Genomic DNA, 16923 nt, shown 5'->3' with positions numbered 1-16923 from the left:
CATTCTGTAATTCTCATTAGTAATTCTCATTTTTGACCCAAGCGAGTTTGGATATATATATTTTTTTCTATAAACATAAAAGTTCCCCAGTGTCTGTAAACAACATTGATACTGACTATTTCTGATTTGCTCATTCATTTACTCATTCACCCATTTGCCAAATCCATGAAATGGAGACCCCAGCCCAGAGACCTGGTCCTGCTGCTTCCCTGGTGATTGTGGGCGAGTTATTCCACCTCTCTCAGCCACAGCTTCCACTCCCACAGCAAGGGATCATGTCCCCTACCTCTAGGGTTATGGGGAGAACTCAGAGTTCCAGGCCAGACCTGGAGCTGCCACTCGATTAGCTAGAATCCATTGTTATTATTTTTAATGACAACAACTTCTCTCGGAAAAGAAAGCGCCAGGCACTAAGCGCTCAAGCCTTTGGTCGTTGGACAGGCAGGCGAATCTGTGCGGAGAAGGCCTTGGCTTAAACTTTGTGAGGGCCTAAGTCTGAGTCCTGCAAGTGGCGTTCAGAGCTGGGGACATTTGAGGGATGGTGACCCTCGTGGCCTCATCCTTGCCCGCTGGTGGGTAGGGCCGTGAAACTTCTGCTTTCCATAGCTTTAAACTCACCCCTGCCAGGCCCCTGGGAAATGTGGCCAGGAGACAGATGTCCCTGGAGAAGAAAAGTGTCTGCACGGGGTCTGCTGCCGAGAAGGCTCTTATTGAATTCTTGGACTCACTGCTGCCGCTGCCGATGTGTTATCAGAATTTAGAGACTCCTTAGTGCTCCAAGGCTGAATAAGGGGGGAGAAGACGAAGCTGGCCTCACAGTAAACCTGGAAGGATGGGTTCTGGGCCAGAGGGACTGGACAGAAGTTTGCCCCCTCTTGGAGGAAAAAAGTCTCCAGACTCAAGAGAAGAGCAGGCACTTTGCCGACATAACTCATGCAGGAAGAAAACGGTCTGGGGACAGCTTGGAGAGGTGCAATGGGGAGGACATTGTCAGAGCTGCAGAAAGGAGCATAAGAGAGGCCTGGGGCAGGAATCCTGGGGCCCAGGGCTGTGAGGTAGGGTCAGGGGGCCAGGAGACAGCGAGGTGCTATTGAGTCCCTGGGCTGGGGTGACAGAGTGCCCAGAGTTAGGTTCCCTGTCCTGCTCCTTGCTCACTGGACTTGAGGTTGATGATGTTGTTCTCTCTGAGCTTCAAGTTCTTCATATGTAAAACAGAGATGTATGTAGCAGATGCTACACCTGTCCTGTAACTATCCCCTTGCAAGCCGTCCAACTTCTTGCTACCACTTGCATTGCTTTGTCTGAGGTTTTATCCTGCTCCCAAAGCTCATCTTACCATCTCTGAGCATACCAGAGGAGCCAGGATTGACAAGATCTGGGGATCAGCCCTAAACCAAAGATGAACAAGATTTGGCGTATACACATCCCTGCTCCCTCACCCTTTGAGTAGGAGACTCTGCATTGTGTGTTCTAGGCTGGCTCCCTGAGTTCCTGTGTGGGATTAAGCTCCCGTTGCCCACAGGGTTGGGTGGCTTCATGATGCACCTTTTATTGGCCGCCTTCCCTTCCACATCCCACGCCCCTGCTCCCTGGCCTTTGCCTTTCCCACTCCTTGCACTCAAGTCTTCATTTCAGAGTCTCTTCTGGGGGAACCCCAACAAAGACGGGGGTAATCCTGTACCTTTATCCTAGCACTGTGGGGCCTGGCATGGAATGCGTCCTCTATATCTGACTTCCCGACTTTTCCCCTACTGGTACCTGGCATCTCAGAACTCAAGGGGATCCAACTATTGTGTGGGGGGGGTAGGGGTGGGGGGGGGAGAAAGAGGCCTGAGCCAGGCTGGGCTGACACTCGGGCCTTTGGAAATAAAGGGCCAGGGTCCTCCTGGGACAGGCAGAACTCGGGGGCTTGCCTGGTAGGAAGCCGCATCTTCCAGGCTGGGGTGACGGCTCCGGAAGCCATCTCCATGGGGCCTTCTCATCCCGGATCCTGTCTGGAGGCCGAGGTGGCAATAAATCCCCTCGGTGGCGCTGGTCCCAGCATGGGCCGCCCTGCAGAAAGGCTTCATCAGCGTCCTCATTTGCATAAGATAATGAAATCGCAGTAAAAATAGTAAAAGAAAAAATGGCCTGGCAACTTTGTTTCCATAATGACAGATGCTTCTGAAACAGTCAGCTTCTGTTTCCCAAAGAAGGGCCATCGCGGCCCCCGGGGAGCTGTGTTCCGCTTCAGCCCGCTTCCCTGGAATAGCAACCTGAGGCCCCAGGATAGCCTGGCCCTGCCCTCCTCCTGTCCCTGGCTCACTCCGGAGAGGCGGTCGGGGGAGAGGGGGCCGAAAAAGGGGAAGGGGCTGACAGCAGAGCAGCCAAGCCCTCTCACAAATAATAAGCCCAGTACCTCCCTTCGCATGTGCTGTGAACTGCCCCGGGTCACCTGCCTAAGCTGGTGGCAGGCCCTTGAAACTAACTCGCTTTCCTCTGCTGAGTCCCTGTCACCCGACCCGGATACCATGGGTAATGGGAGGGCCTTGGCGTGGGATATCGCAGGAGGGAGGGCAGGTCCCTGACCTGAAGGGATGCTGGGAACCGGGCAGGGGTCCCAGCCCAACAGGTCTCTGGCCTCTACGTCCTGACGTCTGAGCAGAGTGAGAGGACCAAGGTCAAAGAAACGAGGGGGACCACGACCTCAAGAATGCAGTTGCATGGGAAAGGAGTTCCCCAGACCTACAGGCCGAAGAAGAGCCCGGCCAGGATTTTATTCTATCACCTCCATGTCAGCAGAGCTCTGCAATGCCTGCCTGGGAAGAAATAAATGGGGAGACAGATCAAATAAATAAAGTAATGGAAAAGGGAGTTGTTCCTCCAGCTCAGAGGGAGATCTCTAATCTAGACCCACCTTAGCGGGGGTGGGGGTGGTGTCCTGCCATATCACCCCCTTCGGGATGGGGCTCTGATCTCTCAATCTGATGAAAGAGGGTGTGGCCACATGAGGGCACAGTGGGGCCTGAGCACACCCTTGGAGTTCAGAAGGGTCTTCACTCATGCAAAACGGCCACTGGGGGTCATCTGGCTGTCAAGGAGGGCGTCCTCCTGGAGGCACGGAGAAGGACGCCCAGTGCAGACTGTCCCCCGGGCTCTGTACTGGGCTCATGCAAGTGGCGACCCAGGCAGGCAAGTGAAGATGCATGTTCGGGTCTCCCCAGGGCTGACTCCCCTGCAGTCTGGTGGTCCTTCCCCAGCCCCCCTCCTCCAGCCTATGGAATCTTTAGCCTAATGTGGGAGGTGGTGGAGGGGGGGGTGGGCGGGATCACGCGTCCTCGCAGATCATTGCATCTTAGACTTGGAGCCATGCCTTTGAACTTGAGAACTGAGTATTTGCCACCTTTTTTTTTTCCAAGTCCTCTGTGCCCAGGCTTGCCTGGCCCTTTGTAGGTAGGGAGGGGGGAGAGGGGTCCTATCATTTGTTAATATGTAGAGGGCATTTTTCCTCCACAATAATAGCGAGCGTTGGCTAAGCTGCAGTGTGTGCCAGGCACGCACAACCGAATCCCTAAACACCCCTCTGAGGTGGATCTTAGTCTCCCCATTCGACATGTGTGAAAGCTTTTAAGAAGTCACAGAAATGTGCTACAACGTGGATGAACTTTGGAGACATGATGTTGAGTGACATAAGCCAGATGCAAAAGGACAAATTTTGTATGGTTTCACCGATATGGAATAACTAGACTCTGCAAATGTATACAGACAGAAAGTGTGCTACAGGGAAGGGTTCATGGGGAGTTAATGCTTAATGGGTACAGAGTTTCTGTTCAGGGTGATGGAAAAGTTCTGGGGACGGTGGTGAGAGTAGCATACTGTCGTCTAATTATCAGCACTGAATTATTTACTTGAAAGTGGTTAAAGTGGGAAATGTTATATTGCAAACACAGAAAGTTAAACTCCAGAGTCCCCCCCCCCACTTCAGCTTACTGTGTCCCCCCTGAGGGCCAGCAGCCCCAGGAGCCCCTGGGAGCTTAATAGCAATGCAGAGGCTCAGGCCCTTCCTAGGCCTGCAGACCTGCAACCTACGTTTGCACAAGGTCCCCAGGGGATTGCGTGGGGGTTACTGTTTGAGACACGCCCCCATGGCTCTGCCCCTGAGGAAGGGTAGGTGGGTGATTTGGAATTGGGGCATTTTCACTCTAGGTGGTTGTTTTGGGCACAGGAGCTGGGGAGATTTGAGGACCAAGACAGAGGCTGGCCTCTTTTTTTTTTTTTTTGCCATGAATAAGGAAAAGGAGGGGGTGGGGTGAAGAATGTGAGAGTGAGAGAAAGAAAATGTGAGAGGGAGAGATAGAGGAGAGAGAGGGATAGAGATAGAAATAGAGATAGATAGAGAGAGAGAGATTGAGAAAGGAGAGACATGGTGTGCCTCCATTAGACCCACTATAATGAAACCCCTTTTTTGTTCTGTTAGTTTGAGTAGGTTCTGCCCCTTGCCACAAGGATCCCTGACTGTGGACCATCTTTGAATGCCTTACTCTTGGGGTCTCAGTACATTGCAACTAGGAGCAAATGTCCTCCTGGTTCCTAGAGACAGGAGACAGCACAAACGACATGGACCAAAGGGAAACAGATAGGAATGGCTGTGCTAATAGCAATTGGGGCCTGAGCTGTGGCAGTCACATCCGTCGCTGCCCTCACTCCCAAAGACTGGTCTTGCCCTGCTGCAGAAACCTCTTTCGCACTCTTATGGTCTGAGGTTGCTTCCCCTCCCCTCTCTTCTTAGGGTAACAGGGGTTTCAGGGCCTCCCCTCCTGCAGGAGCAGTTGAGGGCCTGGGCCCCAGAAGGGACAAAGTGGAGAATGTATTTTGAAGTCTTTCAGCTTCCACACTAACTAGCTGTGTGACCTCTGGCAAGTGCATCCACTTCTTTGATCCTTTTAACTGTAAAATGGTTTATAATGAACATCTACCCTAGAGAGGACTGGGCCATCAGTGGGAAAATGGGCATAAAGGGCTGAGCATGGCACTTGGCTGGTACTGAGTGGGAAGGCAGGCTCCATTTGATCCCCTGGTGAGGGTACAGTGAATTTGAGCAGAGAGAGAAGCAGTGCCCTCCCACTACTCAGTGGCAGAGCTCAGCTTCATTTCTAGCCTGCCCCCCAATCTGGGGAGCTCCTTGCAGCCTCCCAAAGACAGAGGCATGGATAGGCACAACTCAGTGCTTTGGAGGGTGAGCAGGTGGATATGGGTTCTCAGAGCCAGAGTCAGGGACTTCTCAGAGAAGCTAGAGGTGGGGCAGGCTGATCTGTTCGCCTCTTGCCCATACAGACCCAATCAGGACCACTCCATTGTCCAGAAAGGGCTGGGATGACCCTTGTGCAGAGTCCAGAGTGTCATAGATGGGCTTGTGGGCTGTGGGCTCTGGGGGAAGGGAAGTTTTCCTCACCACACTGTCCCCAGAGAGGACCCAGCACATAATAAGTCTCGATTCTGCCACTCTCCTGGCTGGCTTGCCATCTTTGGGGTTCCTTGCATTTTCCATCACATGGAAGCACCATCACTTTCCTCTTCCGGGTTCTGTCATCTTCTATCTTCTGTCTGCTCCCATGGCTTCTATTGCGTCCAATTTCCTTTGCTTATAAAGATGTCAGCCATGGGATTCAAGACCCCTCATTCAGTTTGGGTGCTCCTTAACTAATGACATCTTCAAAGGTTCTATTTAAAAATGGCTTCCCACCCGTAGGACCAGGTGTTGGGACCTGAACATGCTTTTTGTAGGGGACATGAGTCGCTCACCAACAACTATGATTATGATGATGTCATAAGGAAGCAGTGAGGGTTTTGGATGGAAATTAGTGTCTACAAGTTAATTCTGTCTGCATGGGACTTGGAAGGCAGAGGACATTTTCCTGACCCCTTTTGGTTGTTCTGTCATGGGAACATGGGTGTTTCAGCAGTATCATTTCCATATCCATTTCCACCTTCCTGGTGATGAGAGACCATCACGAATGGTGGCCGTGGGGGTGACAGGTACTTGATCCAGGCTTCCTGACCCCTGGGGTGCAGCTCTGGAATGTGTCTTGCCCTCAAGCTCTAGTCCTAGTCTCAGAGGTAGTTGCTTCCAGGGTGGGTCAATTCTGCATTATCTGGGGGCCGTTCCTGGAGGCCTGTCTTGGATCTTGCTCCCTTATCACTTTTGTAAGCATCCAGCTCCCTGTATTCGATCCTTCCTGCTTAAAATACTTGGCTCCAAACCCAGATGGAGAGGTACAGTTTCCATCTCCAGAGAGTAACTGACTTAGAGCTTTTTCATTTCTGGTTTGGCCAGACTGGCCAAGCTTGGATAAGTGCCCACTCAGCCTGACCAACTGTGGCCAGAATAGGGTGATGTAAGGAAGTGGCAACTCCCCAGGTGGCTAAGTGGATGGCGATAAGTTGGGAAGGGACAGACACTGCACCCTCAAGACCTGGAATCGGAACCAGGAACCTGGTCCAGGCTATCCACCTGCTTAGCACTAGGGTCTGCTGCGTGGAATGCAATCACCCTGCACAAAGACGGCACAACTTACCTGCCCTTATGCTCTGCTTCTAGAGAAGAGAAAAATAAGAACATCTCGAGGGGACCTTGTTTTCTAGAAACATTTCTTTATTTAAAATTTAAAACCATATTACTTCATACAGCAAACTGTGCACTTGATATATCACAGTGTCTTAAAAAGGAAAATAATTGGATTTGTTTGGAAATTTATTTACATCAGCCTAGAATGATTGGCAAGTAACACAGTTACTATGAAACCCAAATCATTACAAAATGTTTACAAAAAACTATATTCATAGAAATTCTGCATGTCCACAAAGGGCATCCCCTGAACGGCCCAGAGACCAGTGTGTGGGGACCACGTTGAGTGGGAGCGGGGGGCATCCAGGCACTCTGGTCTGGGTTGTGGGCAGGCCAGGGGTCTGGGAGGCCCGTGGTGCTGTCTGGGGACTCAGGCCAGGGACTGGGAACCGAAGTCCCCACTTCAGAAGCCCAGCCAGGGAGTCAGCTCAGGCAGAGGCGGGCTCTGGGGCTTGGAGCACAGTGGCACGAGGACTCCTGGAACTAGGACAGGACTTTCCTCAGGGGTCTGGGTTCAGACTGTGCTCTGGCCAGGGCCCCGGAGGCAACCCAGAGTCACGGTGCAGAACAGCCTGACTCATGGAACTGAAGCAGAGGGCAGGCTAACGAGCACACGCAAGCCCACTCCAAATCTCTTCTCCCTCGCATGCTCCAGAGATGCCCTGCTCCGCTAAGGGTGCAGGGCCACTACCTAAAGGACTGGCATTGTGGAGAACAGATGCATCCAGGTGAGGCAGTATCAGAGGTCTGCTGGAGGGGCAGGGTGCTCTCTGCCAACCGCCCTGCTGGGGAAGATGCAGCAGGGGAAAGAAGGACAGATAGATGGCTCTGGGCTGTGGCTAGAATATGAGCCACCTCCTTGCCTCTCATCTTTCACCCGTTGTCACTGCCTTGCTTATGTCGCTGGCTCCTTGGCTAGTCTCTGGGTCAAATAGGGCTAGAACGGTTGTCTGTGCTGGGCAAACCCTTGGCTGGCATTACCAAGTCTACAGCTGCTTCTTAGAGGTCTAAGAGTTTTGACCTGTGATCTGACCAAACTGTGAGGTGATCAGAGGTCCTCTGTTCTAGAAGGCAGGGGGATGAGGGCAGGATCAGTAACCACGGCCTTGGGGCCTAGGACTGGCATGCCGGCAATGCCTTCAGGGCCATTTTCTTTGGAAAAAAAAAACTGGCTTGTTATTTTGCTGGCTGTGAGCTGTGAGCGCCTTGTGCCCGGGTGAGAATGTGAGGCAGAGGCCCTTACCTCTGGGGTATGACAGGTGGAGGCTGAGAGCTACCTGGCGACTGCAGGCAGGTGTGAGAACAGGTCTAGGGAGTGGGCTTCTCTCTCCCAGCTCTTCTCTTCTCTCTTTGCTGATGTGGGATCAGAGGGCAAATATTAGAACAGTAGCCAAGTATCGGCATGACATTTCTTCCCAGATGCAGGTCAAGCTGTCCTGCCTCAGAAAGACTCTCACATGGGGACAAGACCCCTGGGCCACTCCTGCCTCTCTCCCGAGAGGGCACTGGCTGTGCAAAGCCTACGCAGCAGCCTCACACAGTCTTGCCCTCTTCTTCAGGGTGTGAAGCTCTGATATGCGCAGAACTTCCCCATCCCTGCAAGGCTCTCTGCAGCCTCTGCCCCAGGCAGCCTCTGTCCCAAACTTGACAGCTGCAGCCCCTCCTCTCACCTGGTCCCCACCCATACTGGCTGGGTTATGTACACTGCGTGTGCAGACGTGCGGGGAGGGGTGCGTATACACATGGGCTACAAGTCATATATACACTGTGCATATATATACAGTATATATATATATCTTTTTACATTCATATATATATTGTACAGAACATTAACTTCCTACCAAAAAAAGTTTTGTGACTTCACATATGACCTCAGCTCTGACATTTTAACACCAGGGCAAATCCAGGATTGAAATGAGGGCTTGATTCAAATGGGTACCGGGGACAAAGGGCAGGGCCCTTCCATTGTTGTAGCAATAGACCCATTCCAGAAGTGCTGACTCCACCTGCGTCTGTTCCAGTCACCTGGCTACAGATTTGGATGCCTTTTTTTTTTGCATCTGTCCATGGTGCTGAGCCCATACCAGAGGTTAAGTCCATACAGCTGTTTGTCTAAACCTCTCAGCCTTTCTAGGATGGTCTCACCCACACAAGGACCATTCCAGATGTGGGCCACTGAATTTGCTGTTTTTGGACATTTGTGCATATAGATGGGAATGGCTCAGGGCAGGGTCAACTTCATGCTGAGTGACGAAGAGGCAACCGCAAAACCCCAAACAGCACCCTCTTGTAAGAGGCAGTGAGGGGAGCTTTTGACTGTTCTTGGTGGGTTTGTGCCTGGGTCTGACTTTTGTTCTCTCCGAGTTTAAGGAGTGGGGAAGCAACTCTCAATCGCTGGGAGCCTTCCCCTATCCTGCCAGATCCCTCCCCTGTCCTGGGCCAGGATTTACACCTCCTGGCAACCTAGGGCACTGGTGAGGGATCCAGGTGTGCTCTTCCAGTTGAGGCAGAGACGTGGTTGTGAGAGTTGGGGGGCTTGTCCACCCCCTAAAGATTCAGAATCCCACTCAGTGGCCATGGGAGTGTTTCCAACACTTTAAGAGATACTTGCACAAGTGTAATTACCTGTAACTTGAAAACTTGTAAGTTTTCAGTGTTCTCTTATCTGTCCATAGAGAAACCAGCGATAGGACCAAAAGCCCCAGGAACTTGGGGTCTCCTCATTGCTCCCCCTAAAACTGGCCAGTCTGGGCAGGTGAAGACGAGGCAGTGGCATTTGGGGTGGGAGGTGGGGGGCACTCTTTTGCTCAGACACCAGACAGGAACAGGTCAACACTTTCTCAGGCAAGTTCCATCTTCTGCCCCATCCAAACCAACTTCTCTGCTTTCCATCATGACCAGCCATTGAGCTCAGCAGGTCCGTGTGAGACTCCAATGACTCCACAACTCAAATCTACACTCACTGGCGGGGCAAGCCTAAATTTAATTCTCCATGATCTGTTCCACTGAGAACACCTTTCCCCTGCCCCACCTCTCCCCGAGCTCACAGAGATGGAGGTGCCATCAGCACCTAGAGTGACCCGGAGGGACAGGAGTGGTCTCCATGTGCCTAGAATGCTGAGCTGGTCTCAAAGACAAACACAGGCTATCAGCCTGAGGTTGAGCATGAGCCACACATGCAGACATAAGGCTCGAACAGGAGATGCAATCAGGCAGCAGGCATCCCAACCCTGTTAGGTATCTACAGATCATTTTGGTACCTTGTGAAGGATTTACCTAATCGAATTGTGCCTCTGATTATCCACCATCTGCCTACCCCATGCCACTTTCTTTTCTTCATCCCGTCACAATCTACATATGTGCACAGCTTTAGAAGAATGTGACACAATCATACAGCATCATGCACAGATGTGCACACGTGTGTGATAGGAGCATGGGTGTGGGTGTGTGCTATTAAATCAGACTGGATACAATAAGACAGCAGTCAATAACTGGTTAGTGAGAGCAAACTGGCAAGTGCCTTCATTAGAATCCTGTTATCCAGGAACTGTGAAAACATGTTTTCCCTTCAAACAGGACACTCCACATAGAGCCAAGGGGTCATTAGCCATGATCTCTGTAGGGTTTTGCCCCCACCTGGCCAGTTTCCCGTGTGTGCCTGTGCTTTGGCAAATCCTCATGACAAATAATCTCTTCCCATGACTGAAGTGCAAACACACCCTGGTTCTCTGCCTTACTGATTATCAGTCCCTGCTTCCATTGTGAGCTGGAACATATGCATGTGTTTGATTACATGCATGTGTGCGAGCACACTCACACTGTCAAACTCCAGTTCCACACGGCTTCTTATGTACAACCTGCACTGCCCAGGCTGCATGTCTGTCTGGTTATATCCTCCACCCCCGGCTCTCCAGTGCTCACACAAGCCCACACACACTTGTGCACATACGTTCACCTAAGGATCCCTTGATGGCATGGCTTTTCTTCTTACACGTATTTGGCTCTGCTGCAGGTTTTATTCTGTCCACCACCAACTGCCATTCAGGGCACAAATGCACACATATACAGAAGCACACACTCATGTACGCATGTATACATGTTGTACTCACCAGAACCCCATTATGACATGGCTTCTTCTGTTTTTACATGTTTGGGGCTCTGCTGCTTGTTCAGATTTGTCTCCCACACCCCCAATTCACACACGTACATGCACACACACACACACATACACGCACACATCAGAACCCAAAGAATTCTCTTATTATTGCGTACCCTGGACTGTTGTGTGTCCAAATCTATCTTTATCTCTAGCCTGCAAAGCTCACACACACACAGACAAATATGCACACATACACACTCGCACTTCTAAACCCAGAAGCTCAAGACAGCATGGCTTTTCCTATCATTGCACACACCAGGCTATGCTGCATGTCCAGCCATCCTCTGTCTCCTCCAGTGGACGGAGCTCCTGGAGCTGCTGTAGTTCTGGGAACCAGCTAATTTGGTCCTGCAGCTCATGGTTTGGAGAAGGAACAGTATTTACCACATGAACTCACTGTGGTCTCCTACTCTGGGAGTCCCTGGGGGAAACGAGAAACTATTCTCTGCTCCAGCTGAGAAAGCCTGAGATCCAAAGGTCTCTCTTCCCTAAGCAGGCTCCCCAGGCAGAAACAGGTGAGAGATGGGAGGGGTGTGGCTGGTGTCACCCCCCTGCTTCCCTGCCCAGAATCTCCAGTCCTCAAAGATCCTCTCCTTTGGCCACAGGAAGCACTGTGGGTCCCATCGTGTTCTCTGTAAGGACACTTTGCTCCTAACTCATTGATGTCTCATTCTTCTTCTGGCATCTTAAAGTCACAAACCTCTAGAGCATCACAGCCTGGTGGAACCCATGGATCATCTGGTCCAACCCTCTTACCTGCTGCTACTCCTCTGCTGTCTTCCCCAAGCCCCACAAGATCACAGCTGCTCTGGACAAGAGACGAGGGACCAGGATGGCCTTGTGTCTCTGGGTGGGGTCTTTGGTTAATTCTCAAGGAGGCAGCTTCTCCCTTCCCACCCTTGGGGCCTCTGGCAGCTATGATAAACTGCCCTTGAAAACTTTATTTTCCTGGGGAGCATCTTTAGGTTTGGCAAATCCTGGAGGCTGGGAGTTCTTTGGGTTCCCTTTGGCTTTCTTCACCTACCACAAAGTTGGCTTATGTAGTAGGGCACTGATCCCTCTTTTAAGGAGGGATAATCTGACTTCCAATTCCTCCACCAACTGCCATTCAGGGCTAAGACGAGGCTCCTCTTCTCTTTTCAAGATGACAGGGAGGCCAAGGTCAACTGGCCAGGGATGGAGGGCTGCTGATGAGCAGCAGATGGCAAAGAGCCCAAGCTCCAAATGCCAACAGGTTTTAGTAAATAGCTTGGCAACCAGCAAGGTATGAACAGTTAGCTTGAGAGCCTGTGGGATTTCCAAGGAACCTACTGTTCTTCTCTTGGGCTTCAAATATTGGCTGAGTCTCTAGGCATCCTCTGTGAGAGATTTACAGGGGTCCTTGCTCCTCTAGCTGGAAAGAAGAGAAGAATCTGCTGTAACCACTCCTCCATTTATACTGCTAGAGGCCATCCCAGAGGAGTGGAAGCAGTTGGGACATTGTCCATAAGAGTTCCTCTTGGAGCTCCTAAATGGTGGCCTCTGTTTGTGCCGTTCTCCTCTCTCCTATGCCCCAAGCTCTCTCCTCTTTTCCTTTATGGGGTTCTCTACCTTCAACTTTGCCAAGACAGGGGCTGCCACGAGTGGTGCCAAGTCCAGAAGAGCAGAAAAGTGTGAGCAGCCCCCGAGGGAGGAAGCCTTCCTTCCACCCTGTGTGTGGGGTGGCTATCCCTTGTCTTCAGCTCTCATTAGTAGGCACACTATAATGTCCTTAAGGTGCCCATGGTTTGTGTCTCTGGTTTCATGGTCAAGCCCTAGGAGGTCTGGGCTTATGGCAATATAGGAACTGTTTCCCATTTTCTTTGGCCTTTATAGGGCCATGGCAGAAACTTCTGACTCCAGAGGAGAGTTGAGGGGCGGGTGAATTTGGCCTTAGAGAGGCATGTGCTTCCTTTGGCCTCTGCTGTCTTAGTTGGCAGCTTTAGAAATCCATAGAAGAAACAAGAGGAGAATGAAGCCCAAGCAGTCAGCCTGAGGGCCTGCTGGTTTCCTGGTAGGTAAGGACACAGGAGCTCCTGGCCCAATGGGCAGGCAGCAGCTCTGATCCCCAAGCCCAGCGGTGGGACAGGGGATGTCCTACCAATCTCCTTTGCTTCCCTCTGCCCTGCCCCCAGGCCTGCGGTCCCCACCCCACCCATGCCTAGGGGAACACAGGGGCCAGTGACGTGCTGCAGGTCATGCTGTCCTTGCCCGGAAGCCGGCGATCATTGAATGTGTGCATGTTGATCACGGCGTCAGTCTTGACCATCATGGGAGGCTGTGGCTTGTGCTTGACCCGGCGCTGGCAGGTGAGGGAGAAACGGATCTCGTCAGCCACAGTGCTGCAGAAGGACCGCTGGGTGGGGGATGGGAGAAAAGGGGCACATGGGTCAGACCTGGTCCTGTTCCTCCAGCCAAATCATTCCTTTTCTCCCAGAAGCTGTGCTAAGGTCACCTCATCTCTCTAACACCTTCACCCCACTCTACCTTCTGCAAAATGATTATGGTGTATAGTGGTCTGCAAAGTGCCATATTCTCCTTTGGAGGCTGAGTAAAGTAGGTAGGGCAGGGATTATCATTTTACTTCCATTTTACAGATGAGGAAACTGAGGCTCAAGGAGGGGAAGGGACTTATCTAGAGTGACGCAAGAGGCAGTCAGGATGCAAACCTCTGCCCCCTGCTGAGGCTTTGGGAGCCCCTTCTTTCCCCCCTTTCCCATCCACCCATACCCAGCGCAGCTCAGGTCTCAAGAGCTGTTTACCTCCTTGCCACTCAAAGTGTGATCTGAGGACCAGCTGCGTCACCATCACCCAGAAGCTGGTGAGAAATGCAGAACCCCAGAAGTGCTGCCTCAGAATCTGCATTTTTGCCAGATTGCCTTTACCTCTCTGATTTTTCCCCATTAGACTCTGAGAGCAGGAACCAGCCAGTGTCATCCCTGTGAGCCCACCCTCAGCACGGGTCTGAGGAACAGATGATAACCCTTCTCCTGGGAGAGCTTCCAACTAAAGGGTGAGCAACTCAGGAAAGCCCAGCACATGTTTCTCAAGGTCAGTCCTTGGGAGGCAAGTCCCTGCAGGGCTGGTGGGCGGCAGTGGCCTTCTTCTGGCCCTCTGAGTAGTCCTGTGAGTAGCCAAGAGACATGGCAGAAGTTCAGTGCTGCCCACAGGTATCTGATGGTGGTGGCTTTTATGAGACCAACTGTCAGTGTCCTGTAGCTCGTATGGGGGCGAGGGGCAGGAAGGCCAAGGGGAGTTTCCAATGCCTTGACTTACCCACTTACACTGTTACTCAGAGGGTTTGTGTGCAGGTCCTATGCTGAAGGGGTCTGGGGCCTGGCTTTGAATTCTGGCTCTACCTCTTACCAACTGTGTGATTCCTTTGAGCCACCCCTTCCTCACCTACTTTGCGGAATGCCATCCCTCCTCCTCTCCTTTCTTCATTCCTCAAATATATGAGATACTACTATGTGCCAGGTGCTGTTCTAGGCATTAGACATACAGTGGGGAGGAAGACATAAGGTTCCAACCCTCAGGAAGTTTATGGTCTAATGATGGAATGGAAACAGATAACACACGTGAATAAATAAATATTTTCAGGTAGTGACAATACTACAGAGATAGCAAAGCAGTGAAATGGGGTATAGAGAAAGGTTAGGAATGGGGACTGGTGGGGAAGGCTCCTTGGTGAAGTGACATTTGAACTGAAACTTGAATGACCAGAAAGTGCCAAGGATACAGCACTCTGGGGGAAGAGCATTCCAGGAGGCCATAATAGCAGGTGCAAAGGCCCTGAGGCAGAAATGTGCTGGGTGTGTTAAGGGCTAGAAGGAAAGCCAATCTGGGGGGAGGAGAGTGAAGGAGGAGAGGGTGTCAGAGAGGTAGGCAAGGGTCAGATCTTGTGGGACATTTCGGTGGGGCTATGGAATTTGGTGCTCATTCCAATTTCCCATTATTCACAATTATGATGAAGCATAATTTATTTAGCAATCCCTATGGTTAGACATTTCGGGATCTCCCCATTTTTTCATGTCATAATTAACACATCAACAAGCATCCTCATAAACAAAATTGCACACATCCTCGACCACTTCCTTAGAGCGTAGTTCTGAAAGTAGAAGTTGACTGGTCAAATCATACGGGTATGTTTAAAGAGTGAACGTACTGTGAAGTTGTCTTCCAGAAATGTACCATAAGACTCCCCTCAGCAATTTTGGAAAGTGAACCTGTCCTTAAACCCATGCTAAGTGAGTATTAGCTTTCCCCCCTCATCTTTGTTGATTTAGGCTTACTGGTTTTAAAGGATTCCATTTCATTTTCAAAGGGTGTAGAAGCTGCCTGTTTTGAATGGCCCCTCTACATGTGATTTTGCTGGACTCTCAATCCACACTGCACATTCATGCCTTCGAGCTTCTTTGCGAGTGGGTCTTCTTCCCAGCCCAGGAACCCTCAACTCAGGTGCCCATTAGAATTACCTTGCTCACTTTTTTAAAACACCAATGCCAGGCTCTGCCATTAATCAATTAAAGCAGTCTCTGGGAGTGAGGCCAGGGCTTTAGCATTTAAAGAATTCTCTCCCCAGGATTCTAATTTGCAGCCGGGACCCAGAACCACTGCCCCAACTAAACTTAAATTAATCAAACCCGGGTTGAGCCTAGTTCTAACATCTGCATACTCAGTCTGGCCGTTTTAACTCTTTTCTTTGGGAAGCTTTTCATTATGAAAAATTTCAAACCCGTGCAAAGTAAAGAAAATAGTCTAATGAACCTCTCTGTAACCAGCACCTAGCTTCAATGATTACCCTGGAGGGTTCTAGGCAGGATGATACAGCTTGAATTAGGATTTAAAAGGGCACCGGCTGCTGCACGGGGTGGGCGGGGGTGGGGGTGGGTGGGGGTGGATGGTAGAGGGCCCGGGTGAAGCGGGAACAGAGACTGGTGCCTGATCCAGGCCGGCAAAGCTGGGGGCGTGGCCTCGGGGCGACCCCCAGGGATGGGAAACCGAGAGCACAGGCGGCACCAGGTGCAGGGGCCGAGCAGCAGGCCTTCCTGAGGCACCGGGTGCAGGGTGGGCTCTTGTGAGGACGAGCTGGGACCCCTCAGGGCGCCTGGCAGACGGGGAGGTGTGAAGCCAGCACACAGCCCCTTCCTCCCTCCCCGTTTCCCGCGAGGACCCCTGCTCTCCGAGCTCACCTGCTCTCGCTCTGCTGTTTTGCGGAGCTTGTACACGAACTCGCCCACGGCCACCAGCACGGACAGGATCAGCCCGGCGGCCAGCACGATGAAGATGCCTCCGATCTTCTGGATGCCCAGGGCGCTGGCCTCTTTGTTCTCCTCCTCGGGGCACCCGCTGCCGCGCCACCACTTCTCCTTCATGATGTGCAGCTTATCCTCCTCCTGCAGCTGCAGGATCGCGATGGTGATCTTGTCCCGGTACGGGGACCCTGAAGAGGGGACGGGAGATCCCAGCTGTCAGCGGCTTTGCTCAGCAGCCCACCACTATCGTCACCCCTCCCAGGAGACTCAGAAAATAGGGAGGAGGGCTTGCGGTGAGGGAGCGCGGCCTGACCCCCGACGACTGACCTCCCCCACTCTGTGTCCGTCCCCGAGCGGGGCGGCGCAGACACGGGCTTCCCCGGGCCGAGGGGCACCGGCCGAGGAGGGGGCAGGCGGCTGCGTGCACGCGGGTGTGGCGGGGGCGCGCGCCCCCCCATCCCCCGATCTGCGGCCCTGGCTCACCCATGGGCGTGCCGATGCCGTAGCCCTTGGAGTCGATGAGGCCCCCGATCTGGGTGAGGTTGCAGTTCCTCTGGGTGACGTACTCGATGGTGGTGGACTCCATGAGCAGCGCGTAGTCAGCCGTCAGCGTCCTCTGGATGCCCTCCTCGTTGTTCTTCACCAGCGCCGAGGGCTTGCTGCTCATGAAGGCCCACATCTTCTCGAAGGTGGAGATCTTGGATTTCTGCGGGGAGGGGGACGCACACCCAGCCCCTGAGCACGCCCCCTCGCTTGGCAGGGCCCGGCCACTGAATGCTATGCACGGTCCCTGGAGCCAGGGAGTGCCACCCATTGCTCAGATTCAGAAACTGAGGCTCTGGGAGAGGACAGGCTCCCCCCCCCCCCCCCCCCCCCCACAGCTGGTG

At 52.3% G+C, this 16923-nt stretch overlaps 1 protein-coding gene across 1 annotated transcript in view; it reads right to left on the bottom strand.

Moving 5' to 3' along the window:
• Positions 1–6662: 6662 nt before the first annotated feature.
• The window catches only part of GRIK3 (glutamate ionotropic receptor kainate type subunit 3), a 94844-nt gene continuing 84583 nt past the window's right edge, over positions 6663–16923 (bottom strand). Inside the window, exons 13-15 of the mRNA XM_077150261.1 lie at positions 16520–16742; positions 15974–16224; positions 6663–13137 (exon numbers count right to left, since the gene is read on the bottom strand). Coding sequence (XP_077006376.1) covers positions 12943–13137; positions 15974–16224; positions 16520–16742 — 669 coding nt within the window. The 3' untranslated portion in view covers positions 6663–12942. The remainder of the gene's footprint in view (positions 13138–15973; positions 16225–16519; positions 16743–16923) is intronic.

This window comes from Tamandua tetradactyla, chromosome 2 (genome assembly GCF_023851605.1).
Source record: "Tamandua tetradactyla isolate mTamTet1 chromosome 2, mTamTet1.pri, whole genome shotgun sequence".
NCBI lineage: Eukaryota > Metazoa > Chordata > Mammalia > Pilosa > Myrmecophagidae > Tamandua > Tamandua tetradactyla.
Note: the sequence above shows the minus strand (reverse complement) of the source record. Positions and strands in the feature narration are given on the sequence as shown.